The 19,278-nt window shown below is 38.6% G+C and overlaps 1 protein-coding gene across 8 annotated transcripts in view; it reads right to left on the reverse strand.

The window, feature by feature from the left end:
- The window catches only part of MEIS2 (Meis homeobox 2), a 208,292-nt gene that overhangs the window by 180,165 nt on the left and 8,849 nt on the right, over window positions 1-19,278 (reverse strand). For all 8 annotated transcript variants that reach the window (XM_059372477.1, XM_059372474.1, XM_059372476.1 and 5 more), the window contains one exon: window positions 12,167-12,281. In XM_059372477.1, the coding sequence (XP_059228460.1) occupies window positions 12,167-12,281 (115 nt within the window). The remainder of the gene's footprint in view (window positions 1-12,166; window positions 12,282-19,278) is intronic.

Here is a 19,278-nt window from a genome sequence, read left to right on the forward strand (position 1 = left end):
CAGAAGCCCTGTCTTTAACCACAATGTGGTTTAACTGCCTATAAACACTCTGCAACCCTCAAAGAATCATTATTCACCTGACATGCATCACAAATTTCTACTTCAACAACTTGATGTGTGCAAATGCAATTATTGTCCTCCTTTTGTCCCCCCGCAGATGGATGTCTGTACTTTGAAACTCATGGCAGGGACAAAGAAGACTATCTAGATTGTGGCACCTTCATCCCAGGAGAGAGGCTGGCATGTTATTTTGGACTCTGTCCTTTTTTGTCTGTCCTACCTGTCATCTCTCCATCCGTCCTCTCCCCTGCGTCTCCTCCTGCCACTGCCTTAACTCGGTCCTCATCTGTCTTCTGGAGTAGGAACCCTTAGTCTGTATTTAGTCTTGTTTCCCTCCAACGTACTCTCCTCCTTCTAGAAGAGCTTTTACAGAAACAGAAATCTCCCCGCCATTCCTTTTTGCTTAAGTTACTTTAATGGGCTCCCTCACTTCCCAGAGCAAGGTTGCCCTGGGGCGTGAATTAATTATTCAGATTCCCAGCCTAAATTCTGTATGGCTGAGGTCTGCCTGGGAATGCGTATTTACAGGCCCCGTAGGAGCTGCTATCACCGGGAAAGTTTGGTAAACAGCGCTCCACCGGATTAAGTATAATCTTCTTTGGGTGGTAAACAAGGATCTTCACTTTCCGCCCCTAATGGCCTCTCCAGCCACCTTTCCCCCCGTGCATTCTCTCAAACGACAGCAATGTCCGGCCATAGGTCTGAACGCACCATGTTGCTTTCCACTTCCAAGACTCCGCCTGGCCTCCATCTGTTCCCTGTAAGCTCTCTACCTTGCTCACCTGAAACACCTGCTGAAGGCCATCAAAATCTCTCAAAACATCCCCACTTCGGGCATTTCCAACAGAATTAATTACTCCCTCTTCTAGAACGCCTTACAACTTGTATGCCACATGCACTGTTAGTAGCACGTCCATTTACCTGTTTATATTTCTGAGTGCTAATGAGCATAAAGGGAAGAGGGGCTGCATCTTACCGGCTTGGTATCTCTGGCAGCTAGGACAGGGCTTGGCACTAATTGTATGGTCAATCAATGTCAAAGGAAGAGAATATTTTGGGGGATGCCACCATTAGTCACCAACCTTGACTTTTAAAAAGCCAATGTTTCCTTGAGTCCTCACAACCACCCTGTGAGTTAGTTATTATTCCCATTTTACAGGTGAAGAAGCTAACACAGAGGGAGATCACTGCTTCGAAGCGGCAGGGCAGAGACGATCGTTCCGAGCTACCTACACCACGCACTGTCTCCGTGCCAAGGAGCCTTCCGCCACCCACGCCCCCAAACTGACTATCTGCCTTACCTAAGAGTTATTTATATACTGGACAGAGTGCCTCCGGCCTGGGAGATGGTCAGTTATTGAAAGCAAGGATCCTTGTAAATTGCACAAGGAAATTTTATTCCCAGAGTGTCTTGCTCAACGAAGAGCTTCATACAATGAATTTAAGCAGCACGTATTTACGAAAGGACTTGGGAGTGAGCGCTTCCTGCCTCCAGACAGGTGCATGGACCTACAGAGTAGCCACAGTGCCCAACACTTCATCATAAAAGGACACCAGCGAGGTAGATTGGACAGGTTTTTAATCTCTGACTTAGCAACTTTTCTTCATCACTCACATTTAGTACATAGAAATTTTGGAGGTTTTATTTTAGCGGATGGCATTTATTACAAATGTGAGTTGGAAGAAAAAAATATGAAATTTTACACTCTTAGTCTACTTTTGTAAATCTTCAGTCTTAAAAAAAAAATGAATGTTTGGTTCTGAGGCAAGAGTAACATCTCTAACAGGCAGTGAGGGTGGGGAACCAGTGTTTTTGCCTCGGCAAATATTCTGACTAGAGGGTAATCAGCTACATCTTGTATAAATTACCAGTCTAAAATCATTAGAACCCAGTAAAATATACTTAACTTTAAAATGTTCCTGAAAATTATTTAGACCTTTTGGAATGATTTGGAATACATTTCAGGAGAGGGTATGGTGTCAGCCATCGTAATTATTATCATGTAGTATTGTTGTGCTTGTGAAGTACAGAAATTCCAACAGAGGGGTTCTAATTGATTAGATAATGGAGAAGTTGCTTTGTGTTTACAAAATACACTTCATTCTTAACTGACTGTACAGTCATCTGATATTAATATATCACACCTTAGGTATCCTACTCCTAAATTGTGACATTCTCCCATCCTCAGAAAATAAATTCTAAAGCCTAGTTATTTTCTCGATGAACTGAGAAGAAAAAAAGCTCTCCTGGTAAACAAAACCAAGAAACAAAATACTATCTCACTACATATTACAACTAACCTGTGAAATCAAGGAACTAAAAATACATTCCACCCTAACAAACAAATAAGCAAACAAACAAAACTCTGCAGCCTCTCTCTCTGTTTAAAGATAAAATGCACAAATAAAAAATAAGACCCATGAATGTAAACATTAGATTCCTGGAACCTGAAGTGAGTATTGCGTGATGTATAGGAATGTCCATTCACTGGGTCGTACACCTGAAACTAATGTAACATTGTGCGTCAACTACACTTCAACAAAAAATAAAATCAAAGACTGCCTGATTCAGTCCTATTTTACAGATGAACAAAAGTCCAAAAACAGTTAAGAGATTCATCCAAGACCACAGAGCTAGTTAATGTCAGCATTAGGCAGGGGAACAGGAGGTCAAGGAGCTAATAATCACTGTTTCCAGCCAACGTTATACTCTTGACACATGAAATCTCAGTATAATCTCCGGGACAATGCTGAGGCCAAATGGTTTTCCCCCCACTTTGCAGATGGAGAAACTGAATCTAGCAGATATTGTAAAACCGGGATGTGAGCCCACGTCTCTCTGCCTCTGAACTCTGCCCTTTCCAGTATAACCCTGAACTTAGAGCCCAGGCCTCTTGACTCACAGTCTAAGATTCTAGACAGAACTCAAACAGACGAGAAAGCGCTCCCTACCAGGTTTTTCTTGCATCCTCCAAAATAATTACACTTGCTCAAAAGCAAATTATGAAAAAAAAAAAAAAATGGGGCGACATATGTAGAAAATCAACAAAAGCATGTGGGGTCTAAAATTCAAGAATTACTTCCAGACTTTTTACCTGTCTACGAAACCAGTGACTTCCCCCAAGGTCAACCTCATCCTAAACAAGGAGTCCAAGCAAATGGACCCTGAGTTAATCATGGGAAACCATCCACCACATTAAGCAATTTCCCTTATTAGGTTTGCCATTACTTAAAGACTTATCTATACACTTTCTTTCGTAAAGACAAATAACATAATGAAAGGAAATGCCATCTCCAAATTCTGAGTGTATGTGTGTAATTTAAGAGAACATTAAGAGCAAATAAGACCAATCCTATTTTAAGTGTTATCGTAAAATACTACTTAGAATAAGAATCTAAAGTTTACGAATGTATGGATAACCAAAAGATTTCTAACTTTGAGTTGTGGGTCCATTGACTTACCTAAGGCAGTGTTATATATGACAGAATGTCAGTAAAAGAAAACAACTTTTACTATCTCTCAAGGATGTAACAGAGTTTGATCAAATGTATCAATATATTCAAAATAGCTTATTTATGTGCAGGTACACATCACAGAGTCAATAAGAACAAGGTTTTGATTAATGTGTCCATCTTAAAAAAAAAATCTGTGGATTTGTTTATTGATTCAGAAGTGGACCTACTATTTTTTTTTTTTAAGATTTTATTTATTTATTTGACACAGAGAGAGAGATCACCAGTAGTCAGAGAGGCAGGGAGAAGCAGGTCCCCCGCTGAGCAGAGAGCCTGATGTGGGGCTTGGTCCCAGGACCCTGGGATCATGACCTGAGCAGAAGGCAGAGGCTTTAACCCACTGAGCCACTCAGGTGCCCCCAATGTGGACCTACTATTGCTAGATGGTTGAATAACTGATAATCCCTACAAAGGAAAAGCAGAGAAAGAGAACCAGGAACCAAGTAATTGTAACATGAATGGAAATTATGAAAGATGCCATGATCGAATTAGAAAGTGCTCGTGGGGTGCAGAGAACAGGACACTGGCCCACACCTGGGCAAATCAGGCAGTCTTCAGAGAGAAGTTGATATTAGCATTGGATTTCCATCAGTAAGAATTCCCTAGACAGAAGAGAGGCAGGAACATCCTTTCTCTATGTTTCCCTCCATTATTTCCCTTTTCAAGATCTAGCTTTTCAACCAGCTGACAGACCTTACTGCTGGATATAGAAGCAATACTAAAATGGCTTCCTTTCATTTTAATGAAGATTTTGGTGAAGTCTCAGAGTTGTTTTCCTGCCGGTCATTGGAAAGGGAGTTCAAAACTACTGAGGGATAAATTTGGTAGATGAAAAGGGTTTCTATTATTGTCTTCTGTGACATCAGAATATTTCTAAAGGCCAAAATAAAAACAAATGTCAACAGAGGAAGACGAATTCTCCCACCAATCACGCCTCCCCCCTCCTCAGCCACCACCCCCCACCCCCACCTCTCCCACAAAACAAGATGCATTTCAAGAAACTCTCGGAGGGCAGAAATATATGAAAGAAAGAGGAAGGGGGGAAAAGAACAGGGCATCATTATAGACTATTCTTCTGAAGCAAAGTAAAGACAATGAGGGGAAAAATAGAACACGTGTATTACAATGTATAGCACCAAACGGCTGTGTTTGATGCTCTGGAGGGCTTCAACAAGTACTGTTCAGCCAAAAATCAATTGAAAAATCAGCATGATAACAGAGCATGAGTTGCCCTATAATAGCCTTAAGACCCCCAAGGCTATACAAGTCCCTTTCATCTGCCACACTGCACTGACTCAAGGGGAACCTCACTTCCCCTCCCTGAGTACTTTGCCTAGCTGCATTTCTAACCTACTGTTTTACCCTCCCTGGGAAAGGAGAGCGGACAGGACCAATGATGATTTGCAGTGGGTTTTGAGATTTTTTTTCCCTTTCTGCCTTATTCTTTATCTTTTCTTGATATTTGCACTCAAATTCAGCCGATGGTATTAGTCACAGGACTCTTTCCACAATATTAAATGGTCAGACATAATCTCAATAACCTCATAATAATACTGTTTTTTAAATGCCTTAACTAACAGACATTAAACTGCCCCTTAATAAAAAATCAGAGTTCAGGCTTATGCAAATGTGGCATGTAAGCAATTCACAGCATTGTTATAAATATACATATACAGTTCATTCCAAGATTTCATCTCAATATTTCTTCAATCACTTCCTCACAATGTCTGGTTTGTTCAATTTATATTTCTACTTGGCATTTGGTGCAAACCCCCAAAGATAAGATACATCTGTCCCTTAGTCACAAATCTTGGCATTTTTACCTTAACTCAATCGTGAAATGATTGGTTGAATATTACCTTGCTTATTAACAGGATTTCCTCATAATAAAACACGTTATTTCCAAACTTTTGAATGTGACATGAGATGTACCAACTCAGTAGTGACATACCACGGCTTAAGAAGGACATATAAACACCCTGATCCGTGTGAGGGAAGGAAAAGCTAATTGGAAGTCAGCTTCCCTGTGATTATCAGCTTGTTTATGGGGAGGGAGGACTCCTCTGAATGGCACTGTAAATTCATCCCTGATTATGGCATTAAAACCAGAGTTCATTTCCACCAGCTCCCCGCAAACCCCCTACCCAATCCATTTTGTTTAGTTACAAAGGGTTGTGCACTGTTTTCAGAGAATGACAGTTTTTCCTGCTTTGATTTTCTCCAGTTTCAAGAAAAATTAATCAGTTGCACAAGCCAGTTGTCAGATTTCACTTCCCTCATGGCAGAAAGCGCACATATTCATTGTCTGCTATAAGAATAAATTTTAGTAATTTTTCCCCATGTCAATATGAATATTAGACTGACCCAATTAATATGAAATTCTTCTTTGCTGCTGGAACAGACAGTGCTGCAGAAAGAGCCATTTGCACAACCTGTTCATGATTATGGGCCATAAGGACACAAAGATGGCACACACATTTGTGGACCATCTGAATTCTTATATGGAGCAGGGAGGGGGAGGGGGAGCAGCATGACGTTAGCGTGACTGTCGTGGGTCATGTTTTTTAATCCGTAGTATTGGACATGTAACACAGCAACAAGAGCTGATCATTTTGTTTAATCACCTTCTGGATCTTTGCCAGATGGTCTCTATTGAGAGCGCTGCAAACAGAGAGAGATGAACTGCGTCTAACACGCCACCAGAGCTTTCCCGTAAATGTCTGAGAACTGATTCCAACAAGAATTTAGTCTCAGAGCAGAAAGGGATACATTTAAAAACTATGTGCATTAACTATACTTTTCCCCATAGAATCCTCACTTGGCATGAATAATTTACCCACTCTTATGCTAATGGGATCATGAAAGTATCCCTGTGTCTTTAGTGCAGCTATTCTCAGCTTTCAGTAATTACCCCACCCAGTGAAAATAACATGGCTTCTGCATTGAACGGCAGACTAGTACCTGACAATTAGAAAGATCATGGCTGACAGTGGAAGGGTCCAGAACTGGACAGAGAAACCCTTGTGGCCCTCCGAGGAGTGTAGCCATAGAGTAACGCTGGCCGTGGGGCAGCCATGCAGGGGGGAAAGGGTGAGAAGAAACATTTTCCATTGTCGAGCTCTGTGTTTTCTGAGTTATTACCAAGATGTTACTTGAATAAAAATACGTTCCCCTTTACATCACCAAGTGTGAAAGACGTTCATGACAAGTTCTGAAGAAAAAAAAAAATCCAAGAAGAAGAACCAGAAGAGTTATCTTTATCGCACACCTGCATTAAGAATCTATTTTATCAGAATTGTTGAAAATCTAAATAGTGGAAAATCCTCTGCGTTTTGCTTTTTGGAGGGAAAAAGGATTACAAAAAAAAAAAGAAGAAGAAGAAGAAGAAGAAGAAAGAAAGGAAAGGAAAGAAAAGAAAAGAAAGTAAAAGAAAAAAGAAAATAAAGAAAAAGAGAGAGTGAGAGAAAGAAAAACTCATTTTCGACCTCTGTCCACAAAACTCCATGTTAGGTAGTTCACTGTGTAAAAATTATCAGGCTAAAACATCTGGGAAAGAAAGCTATGAAACAGCAGGGAACGTGGCTGGTTTATTGTTTATCTTTTGTTTATGAGGCAGTATTCAAGTTTAATTACTACTCTAAATTAAACTCTAACTGGCATCAGGAGACATCCCTTTACATGACTAAGTTAAAAAAAAATCTAGAAATCCCAACTCTGGGTTTTTCAAGTAAGTTGATACATATAGGAAGAAATTACTCAAAATTAACAGCAATTATAGAAAGCTTTTAAGCATTTATGGGCGCTATTACATGCTCCTAGAGCGTTTATTTATTAGAAGAGTTTAATTTTATTTCTAATGGTTACTATTCTAAAAAGTCCTGAAAAAATCAACAGAAATTATTTGGATGTTTGCTGATGGCTGAAGGATGGTATTCTTTTGACTTTATTGGGGCAGGGGGAGCGGCAGGGGAAAAAAATGCAACATAAATATTCTATATACAACAAGTTCTTCTGTGGGAATGTTCAATTATCAATTACATTCTCAGAGAATTTTTTTTATATATATATACAATTAGGAAGACAGTAAGGAAAAGAAATGTCATTTACTTATCCTAAAAGTGAGTGACCAGTTTTGGATGAACTTAGCTCTAGGAAAAATAAAAGTTAAAAGCAACTAGCAAAAGATTATGCCAGATGGCATCTGTCATATTGTATTTAGGGTTATTTTAAAGAAATTGCCGCCACTATGAAAACATTCCATTGACGGGGTTTTCCTAGACTGAATAAGAAATCCCTGTAGAACATATTCAGGATCCACTGTGGGTAGGCTGGAGGTTTTTCTCCCTCCTTTAAATGTATAATTGGAATATTCTGGTGGGGGAGAAATCTATTTTATCCCGATAGCATGCATTATAAAGTCAAAAGTGTAATACTATTTTAGATGCTTGTTTACCTATAAACACATTCAATATAAAGGGGTATTTTTAGATTTCCACCACCATGACTGGTAAAGAACTGCATAATCCATAAATAAATATCCAGCTCTAAAATAATAGTCTTATTGCCTGGATCATAGTTGGAGACATCAATGGAAGGGGTTTGGTAGGTGGCAGAGTTGAGGGGAATTATGCTGGCTGGTGCAGCCCTGTGTCCTGCAAGATTAGAGACATATACATGCTAGTATGCTAATGGATTTAGGTTAAACTGGGTCTGGCAACAGTATGGTTAACGTGCGTGTGGTGTGCAGTGTGAGCTCAGCAGTTACTGGGCCAACTGTCTCGGTATTTCTGGGAATCCTGCCTATTCACAGTGCAGGGATTGTTCAATTGCTGCAAAATGTACAAAATGAATTTTACAAAAATGAATTGTAAGGAAGGCCCCATTACAACGATTTTGCAGCAAAGATGTCAACATCAATTTTTCTTTCATGCATAGCTAATGATTAAAACAGCATATTCCATTTGCCTAAGACAATTTATTTCATATTGGCACATCAAAATATTGAAATACAAAGTTATCTTTACTCTACCCTTTTTATTCATTGCTGCTGAACCCATACCATTGTTCAAACCAGGAAAAATAAAACAAACTTGGCACAAAATACTTAAAACAAAGGCTCATCAATATTCTCCAATTTGTCAACATCTCAATTACAGCACTGGAAAAAATGTAAATTTCATGTGCTCTAAACACTGAGGGGTCTATTCTCTTGCCAATTCACATGCGTAACTCCCATCAGCGTTAATGGGAGTTACACAAACCCATCAATAATAATAATACTTTGTACATATATTGTGCCTTTCATCTGAGGCTCTCAAAGTGCTCTATGAACAAGGGGGCTGCTTCCTAGTCTTAACTCTGGCAAAATACACAATGAAATACAAAGCAGCTTTTGACTCAGCAGGTACAGAATTAGGGACCCCAAGCCTTATTATCAAGCCCCATTTTACTGATAGGAAGCCAGACACAAAGAGGGCCAGTTACTGCCCCAGAGTCCCCAGTCTGCACCCTAATTCTGTCCCTGAAAAACCAGATTTCTTTCTTCATTCTAATGTAACTAACAAGACAAACTCCCTCCCTTTGGCTGCTTTTAGCAAAAGAAATCAGAGTGAATGAAAATCTGGTTCATATTTATATAGTTTACTGCTAGGCATGTGCTGTTTAAAAGACAGAGTAAAGTCAGGTTTTACATTTTACCAAGTTTGTTTCTTACAATATTTCTAAAATTTGATTTTTTTTTTCCTCTATTTGGTTTGTTGCACAAACGCTAGAGAGGAAAAGATGACCTTTCACCTGTGTAACTGTAGCTCTTTCACTATCAAGTCATAAAATGAGGTATTTTTAGGTTCCAAAGTAAAGACGTGTATGAATCATTTTAGTAAAGATAGTCACAAAAAATATAAAGCAACATAAATGCATGTATTGTTTTATAGCATATGGCTATTAAAGTTTAATTTAAAATGTGTATGAAAACATTGTATTTAGTACAATTCATCCCTATTTTTTCTGTTTATCATAATTTGTTTTGAAACTGAGTCGTTTTACAGTTTTCCATATGCCTGTTGTGCTAATAAATTCTGAATACGCAAGAAAACTCTTTTCTAAACTACGAACTTGGTTTCCAGTGAAACATTATGATATATTTAATACGAGGAACATAAATTTCGCTCCTAGGTTTCCCATTATACAGCAACCCTAAGATTTAACCTAGGATAAGCATATGTGATTTCAGTCAATATCTCTGTTGACTTTGCCCTGCAGCAGATAATTAATCTTTCCCACAGAAAGCTACTCTGGACAATTCAGTGGGCCACATTTCAGAATACCTTAAATACATGTTTAAAAGACAAACATAGGCCTGAGTATGACAAAATACCTCCGAGCCTAGCCTTACAAATTTAGTCTGTGGTAATAAACAGAATACCCTTAGACATGTGTTTGGGGACCACTGATATGATAAGCCAGGTAGGAAATTCTCCACACCAAACATTCCCTATTTTGTAGGAATCATAACTTGTTTTTGCCCCTCACACTTTAACACAATAAAATGACCGACTTCCTAGTACTCGCACACATAAGCTACCATGTCCATTCTTTAATCCCACGGAGATAGGATAAAAGGAACAAAATCCTGCAGGGATCAAATCCTTCAACATGGGATAAGTGGGTGCAGCTACCCACAACATAGAGGCTTGTGGAACTCTCTTTTACCCAGTGTATCCGTCTCAGAACTTTCCTCTTTTTCTGACTACCATCACCAAGAAAACAAAACTACCCGAAATGATAAAACTCCGTGGCTTGCCTGTTGCGGCCAACGATTTCCAGCTCCAGACCCCAGGGTCTTCTCGCTCCCCCTCCCCTTCTCGCTGGTCCTTTCCTGCTATCTCCCTTGCCATAACTCAACCAACCCAACAGAACCAGTCAGTTTTAAATTTCAGTTGGGACCTTCATGACCTGTTAATGAATCTACAGAGAGGAGAAAAACTCACAGTGTTGAGTTATGCCTGGTGTTGCGAGCTGACTTGGAGTCAGAAATGCTTGAAGCGTTAACGTAATTGCAAGAATGTGAAAAATGAAGCGCTGGGCTCCTGAGCAAAGTGAAAGGTCAAAGCAAGCCTCACACACAACAAGTCTTTGGAAGATAGCCTCATTAGACCATTAAGCCTGCTTCTCTTTTCCTCCCTCTTTTGTCCAATGTTGAGGGTGTTTTGTTTTTATTAATAGATACCTTTCACCCTTTGTGTTATAGCAGTTAGACGTAGTAAGGAAGGTGGGCTCATCCAAAGCTTTCCAGATTTAAGAACCCCGAGAAGTCCATCGCCATGATGGGGAACCACAATTAAGCCATGGCTGTGCAGATCCACAGATTGGGGTATACGCCATCCCCAAAATGCCTTCCACTTTGGTTTTCTTAGGTACAGCCTAACTGGTCTCATAAAGACAGTAGATAAACCTCAATACATCCAATTCAAAAGTTCTTCCACAATTTACCACCCAACAGTTTTCACTTCTGTATCAGTTGCAAATAATCCAGATTCTAGTTTGGACTTACTCACCGTTAATGGCATCATAGAAGAGAAGTTTCTTTCTATACTCTTCTAGGATACTAGTAATCCAAAACCCGTGGCCAGAAACTCGGAGTCAAGGCACTCACCCTACATCAACCACCCTCTTTTGAATGGCATAGACGGCTAGAGCTCAAGCTGTCAAACTGTCCTCCACATGGAAGACTGTCTAATGCTTTAATATTGTGGCCATAAACACAGTCATAATAGAGATGAAATAGACCTAGGAGATCAGACACCATCTAACGTAAAATATTAAAAAGTAAAATCTATACACTTTCCTGGCCCACATTCAGTAATGTATCTTCCTTTAAATTATGATTTAACTATAGAAGAGTCATCCCTACTAATGTGTAATTGCTCTCTGCGCAATAGGTGAGTTTTAAATGGTAAAATTTATTCTAAATTACCCTAGGCTTCCTTGACATCTGCAGTTGATGTCCCCCTTGCCCTCAGATTATTCTAAGTTTTAGGGCTTGTGACAAAAGTCACCAAGTCAGCCGAAAAGAAATGGGGACAAATAATCCAGGAACTTCAAAATCCATCTTCCCAAGATAAAATCCCATATAAAATCTACACAGTACTTCTAGAGCTCGTAAGAAAACACTTGGGTATTTTATGTGCTTATAGAGGCATCCTTGCTTGATGACAGAGAACTCCGACAGTTGATACTACAACCAGAATATCCCGCTTACAGAATCATTCAAACTAGTGCATGATGGCGGCAAAGTAAGCCTGTCACTCCATTTACTCACACGCAGAAGTAAAGTGTAGATAACCAAATTTGTAAAAGAATTGGCAGAACTAATCAATTGTTATTGTAATGTCTACTTAAAGATTAGACGTCTCACTTCAACTTTTTTTTTTTTTTAAGTAATGTTAAGTTCAGAGGAAATACATCAAATACATCGTAGCTCTCTAACCTGCCACTCTCCTGTTGACAGGGAGGTAGATGTACTGAGATCATAAAATACTGGAGTTATTTTAGTTGTTTCTACTTTGTACAAGGAAAATGCTTGACCCTTTACCTTGTTCACTGCTGTTGTCTCCACTCTGCGAAGCATGGCCCCCACTGGAGGGCCCCGGGGTGCCTGCTGAGTGGGTAGAGGTTGCGTCATCGTGATCTCGCCAAGAAGCAGGATTCTGATGTCAGGGTGCCAAGATATTTTTCCACAGTTACCATTTCAGCCATAAGTGAGGAGCCAAGATGAAAGGTGCAGAGGGAGACAAAAAATGTATACATATGAGTATTTGTGGAAGGAGGCATCTTTAGATTCCATACTATGGAATGTTGTCTTGTCAGCAATAGGTACCAAAAGTAAGAACTTTTAGAATCTTGATGAGGTGATGATTAGTTACATTACTGTGTACATGTGTTTAAACTCATTGAAACAGATGCTTCAAAGGGGAGCATTTCATTACACACAAATTATACCTCAATAAAGTTAATCCTTAAAGTTAGGAAAATACAAATCTAGAAGTCATTTCTACTCTTGGTGTCCTAACGGGGGCACACTCTTCCAAGAATGAGGCCAATAGTCTTGGAGGCTAATTACAGAACATCTCCAAAACTCAACTGACTCCCTTAAAAAAACAAAAAACAAAACCCCACAGATTCAAGAAAGTACAGGGCAACCCCTTGGATCTTTCAGATGCATTGAACTAAACCAACCTGAATGATCTCTGAAAATTACCAACTGATTATACCCCCAACAGATACAGTGATATTAACCAACAAAATGAAACAACTATGAACCGTCAGCCAGCTGGACGTAAACTTCCACGTGAGCTCCATGGAAGCTTTAAATTCACAGGGCAGTGCTTCTTTCCTGGAAGTATGACTTGTTCCAGAGGGTATGCGAGGCAAACGGAGAAATTATAGCTCATGCTACTTTGCTGAGTGTATTCTTCTCCTGTTCCTCCTCCCCTTTCCTGATCATTCCCAATCCCCTGCTGTTGCTTAAAGGAAAACAGGAATTCTAATGTACAGGAAGGACTTTATCAGCACCACATGAAGGCAGGCAAGAGATGGAATTTCCTCTGGCAGAAACGGAGAGTAGGAACAGCACACGAAGCAGGCCAGCCTTAAGGCCAGAGGCGTACACTTGTCACTTGCATGTGATGACTTCAACTAAGGCCCGAAGATCTCCTGGCAAGCCAATTCTTATTGGGGGGGGCGGGGAGATTCTTTGGGGGCAGAATAAAACAACATCAATCTCTCAAAGTCCGCAATTTTTTCTCACAAGAATTGGTAAATAAGGATTCAGACATTCCTAGGGGCGGCATGCAAACATCTTGACCATCTGAAAGGGATCTTGCCATGTTGTCATTGTATATAGTATATCCAGAAAAAAAAAATCAGTCTATCATTTTCTTCTACATCAACTTTAACGTATATATAGAATATAAAATATTATCAAAATAGAATCAAGAAACCATGATGAGACAAAATAAGGGACTATTCTTAATTGGAACAACAACAACAACAACAACAAACTTTTTTTTTTTTTTTCCCCTCTGCAGGCCCACTACAAACTGACTACAAATTAATTGTTAGCATTTTTGAGAGATGACGAAATGACCCAAAGCTCTATAGATCAGGAATAACTGTATCAAATCATGCTACTGGCACAGCTATCAGGCTAGCAACAGATTTCCAAGTGAACACCTGAAGCACAAATCTTGGGAGTCTAAACACAGCACAGGTTTAGATCTCTAGAGGTTATGTTTTAGAAAGGAGATTAGGGAATGGAGTCGAATAAAATGAAAATCAAGGTTCTGTGCTGCCTGTATTAAGACAAAGTCATGCCTGTGATTTCTCTTTTTATCAAAGTTAGAAACCACTCCAAGAGTTTCAAGCTAAAGGCAAACAGAATACAGGGGCTCTTCAAGCTTTGCAGTCTCCTCGGGTCAGCTGTTTGCCGGATGGTAATCAGATAAAGAGCTAGAAGAATTACGTGGAAAAAAAAAGAAAGAAAGAAAGAAAGAAAGAAAGAAAGGAAGAAAGAAAGAAACAATAGCATGGCATGAGTTTAGTCCTACAACAACACTGGCTAGAGCCTTCTTTTAGAAAATGAAATAACTGAACCACATTCACCTAGTTAAACTTCTCCGTGTATACAGCGAGTGATGTTAATTTTATGCACTGCAGACTTTTTATTAAGCAGGCTGCTATAAAAGCTCCTTACCCCTCATGAAAATTACAATAATTAACCACTAACATCTCAACTATGTTTTAAGGTAAATGTCATCCAACAACTATTATATCATCATTCAAATGAAGTCTTTCTGTTTGGGCCCTAGAGTGACTTGGAACGACTGCTCGAAAGGACTTCCCCTACTGAAAATACTGGTTGGTCCCCCTCAGTCAAACCTGTGCTGAATTTTTAAAAGACAGACCTCATTCAGTTACAATTCAGTGTAGTTCTTCCAGTGGTTTTCTGGAGGGGGTGTTTTCTCAAGTAAAGGGGTGGGAAATAAGCCACATAAGCCAATTTTACTTTAAAAGCAGCTGATTGCTCTAAGTGAGTTGGATCTTCGGTTTTCAGCCCAGTTCTTCAACTTGTTCATGTTCACTATTTAACATGCCATGCCCCCGTCTCCTCTCTTTTCTCCTCCACATCTTCAAGAATACTAGCCCCAACAAGTGTCATGAGATGTTTATTTCTGTAGAGTGTCTCAAGTATTATAACCTTGTTGGAGAGACTGACACAGACTAAGGAGAAACCACGGCATTCCTCTGACTCGAAAGTAGGAAAGTAGGAAAAACAGATGGATCTCTCTGGGCCTTCAGGGCTGTGAGGTTATCCCAAAGTTACCCCAAAGTTCCTATCCAGCTACACCATGGTGACTTGATCACATACGAAGACAAACGTTGATAATCTGGTCAATAAGGAATTGCTACCTTTGTGGCCATAAAAAATTGCAACCTCCACAGATAGATAAAATATAATCCTTTACTCATAACACTGTTTTTGTTTTTTTTTTTTTCCTGAGACTGAAATATTTGTTTGTATCACAACCTCTTTCTTTCTTTTTTTTTTCTCCCCCTCCCTAGATAGTTTCCAAGTTTACATCCTTCAAGAACAACTGCCTGGCTTTCTGCCAAATCATATGCAGAAGTTTAGAGAATCTTGAAACCAAAGTGGCATATGAAAGCATGTACAACACATGATGTAAGTAGAAAATAAAGAGAATGCTCTCTGAGTGCACGAGCGTGTTCGAGCACACAGGTAGACCCATTGCACTGTTCGTGTCCTGTGCTTCAACCCAAGTATCCTGAAGACACCCGAGGGCAAGGAAGGAACATGTTTCTATTCCCAGTGGCTTTAATAATTGGGAGTCAAATAGGGTACTCTTCTTGCTCTTACGTAATTGCGTTAAAGAGCAGTGTTAGCAGGAGAAAAGCAGTGAATACTGAGTGGAACACAATAGAAGGAGATGGAAAATAGATACAAGAAGCTAGGTCTCCAGGGGCAGTATTTTCTATTTGCTGGGCTACAGACTCACAGCTGATAATGCAAGTTGTAATTAATATAAAAGCATGAGACAAGATGGGGAGAGCTTGTCGTAGCGAGGCCACAGGAGATCATTCTGTTACTCTCCTTTATTTCTCATTTACACAGAGCTTTCCCTAGAAAACACAATTCTGCCTGTGTTTTCTCCCATGGAAAAAAAAAAAAAAGATTTAGCACCATCATTGAATTTTGCTAAATCTGGGAAAGAGCACAGATAGGAACGGAGTCACTGGGCATAGGAAGCAAAACATTTGCAGGCCTCTTTTGTTGAGGTTGCAGATATGGTGAAAATTGTAACATTTTACACCCTTATGGCACTTCTGTGGGGACCTGCTCACAGGAAAATACTTAGTAAGTCCTGGTGAATTGGTGGTATTGCCCTGTTTAAGTGATTCCACAAAGCTCATGGTTCTCCCATTGCAAAAAGACAGTGGAGTAAAATGTAGAAGTGTTTCTAAATAAATGCAAAACTGAGAAGGGAAGTGAAATGTATTAGGATTCAAGGAGGAAAGCAAAAGCCATACTACACACCAGTGCTATCTAAAATGATCCGAGACTTATCTTAGACCCCAAGTGAAAATGGATGTAGGATAGGAGAGAGAGCATTAGGTTCGAATCAAGACACGAGGGTGCCACCCCTAACAGATCATGTGTCCTTGAGCAAGGGATGCACTTCATTTCCTTGGGACTTGCTTCCTCCGTCTCTTTAAAATTAAAAACTTAGGCAAGATAATCCCTAAGGACACGTCTACTTCTTATTTCTATAATTAAAAAAAGAAAAACTTTAAAATAAGTATTTGATTTTCTAGAAACTACACAACTAACACGTAATATATAACACAAAGCCAAAATTTTTATATGAACTTAAACAATACAGTAGACTAATTCAGACCCTGTGCTTGCAGGTAGAAAGCTACAGTAAACATATATAAAGATATTTCAACCAGCAAAGGAAGCATATAAGACTAATTTGACTCAATATGCTTAAACAACAAAGGTAAGATATGCTTGCATCACTACACATAGTTAATGTGTAACATATTTCCTATGACCGTATGATGTTTTAGTTCCCAATTAACACTGTGCAGAAAATATTTTTTTAAAATAAGGTGAGGACACCTATCATGAGGTATTCAAGCCTACAAAAGTTAAAAATGTTAATAGTATGGTTTGAAAAAAATGTTGGAATTTCAACTTCATTATTCTAAAGTTGACATAAGAACTCAGGAGAACCATGCATGCTTTCAGAACATGGACTCACTCTTTAAAAATGTAAATAGAGCTGGGGTCTTTCCCTCATCTCCCCGCTTCTACCCTCTGTTTTGCTTTGGGAATTAATACGTGAGTAACTCTCAAAGAAGTGGCAAGTACTCTTTGCAAATTCTAAAAATGAATTCCAAGATTTAAAAAAAAAAAAAAAGGATTCCTCTACTTAACTTTTAGAAAAAATAGAAATTTCTTGTTTTGTTGGTATACCATCATATTAGAAAATGTCTCCTATAACTCTGAATTGTGTTAGGATATTCATCAAACATTCAGTCTGGAAAAAAAAATGGGAAATCCATTTTTAAAGTATCAAAATTCTAATCTGATAGTGAATGTCAGTGGTGGTCAAGTGTGTGTTTGACTTCATCTCACGACAGTTACACTGAAAACATACTTCAGCCGCACACCCAAAGTGATTTAAATAATATAATTATTTTGAGTGGGAAATTGACAGCGGAGCTATCAACGTCCAGAAGCTACACAACAATAACGACAGAAAACCCATGCCCCCCACCATGCTGAATTGGTGGAAGAACTCAGAGGCAGAACTTTCCTGGAATGGAGACACTGGATAAGACACCACAAGGTCTAGAACTTAAGAAATTATCTGATAAAATAAATCATGTGTATTATTAATATTATTATCAAATCCCATTATTTCCCCCTTGATATCCTATAGGCCAATCACTTAAACCTATCCCTCTCCTCGCTGCCTAATCCCTGCTGACTTTCCAGGTACTAATAGATTTTACCTCTAGACACTTGCCTGTATTCTGTCAGGGACAAGGTTCTTAACCCATTTTTAGAAGCTGTATACAGGTAAATAAACTTGACATTTCAGAGATGGAAAAGAAAACAGCAGTGTATCTTTAGCTAAATTACAGCTTTCAACATAGAAATTAGAATATTCTTTTCTTTTATTAATCATATTATCAGAGCCAGTCAATTTTAAGTCACCTGTCATTAATTATTAAGAGATAAAGTTGTATTTTCTTCCTTATACTTAATTCATCCAAAAAATTAATAAATGAGTTTCTTATGAACATTAATTAGAAATAATAATATAACTGTATGCACTTCAGACAAATAGAGCTTAGCTCAGAGAATGCCTTTCAAACAGATATATTTCATTTATCTAACATTGATCTAAAGATATGTGGTATCTTCACATGTAAAGATATATTTTATTTTTTTTTCTGTACTAGACCTGAAATTATGTAAAGTAGCAAGTGTGGATATCACCTATCATTTAGAAATACTACAGACTAGGAAAAGCATGAATATTCCACAATAGTTTTCAAGTTGAAAGTTTTTTTTTAAAGAATTGGTTTCTTGACATGTTTATTTTAAACATAATAAATTTGAATGTCTGAGAAACTTAACATGAATTGCAGCTGGAAAATAGAGCTCTATTTCCTTTCACCATCTTATTTTCTTCTTTCCAATATTCCAAAGAATATTGTAATAGTTGTTTCCTCCCTACAACAATTACTCTCATGTTTAATAAGAATATAAAAGAAACTGTATTATAATATAAAAATGTAAGCATTCATTATGAATTTACTAAAAACAACAAAATAGGGGCCAGTGTTGCACATTTTATTTTCTATTTAATTGCAAACTTCCTTTTATCCTCATACCCATCAGGTAAATGTCGATAATAAATGAACTAGTTTAGTATCTTGAATGAATGTAACGTAGGAAAGGTTAGGATACCCTGGTTGTCTTTTAACAATGTTACATCAGATTATTTACATAAAATTACAGAATGTGAAATCAGAGTGACAACAGCCTGATTTACTGTGTAATAGTATATAAAACTCATTCTTAAAAGCCTGCCAAAAATACTTGCTTTCAAGATATTTGTAGCCATTACTTTCATTCAGTTTTATTTTCAAATTTTTCAATAAGAAAATAGAAGTCTATTTTGGCACCTAATATTTTGCTCCTGACACTTTTCTCCCTGCTTTCCACTATGCAAAATTACACTTATTCTTTCTTTTCTCTCTTTCACTCTCTCTCCCCTTGCCCAAGCCTTCCTTAAACACACACACACACACTCACACACACACACACACACAGTGCAGCTTGATACCACTTAATAAGTATAGAGGTGTATGTGTTTTGGGGGTGTCAAACAGCTGTCACAAACTGTCACCTCCACAAGAGAAACCTTGGCACACAACAAATTAAACTACACTTCTTTTTTAGCTGTCATTATTCATAGCCAATAAGTTGAAATGCTCTCGGCATTTCATGTGCAAATAAAACCATGAGGAAGCGCAGTAGATCAGAATAGTGGGCCAACAGATAAAACAGAGAAAACAACACGCTGTCTCAGGCCTTCTGAAGTGGCT

The sequence above is a fragment of the Mustela nigripes genome, chromosome 13 (assembly GCF_022355385.1).
Source record: "Mustela nigripes isolate SB6536 chromosome 13, MUSNIG.SB6536, whole genome shotgun sequence".
Lineage (NCBI taxonomy): Eukaryota > Metazoa > Chordata > Mammalia > Carnivora > Mustelidae > Mustela > Mustela nigripes.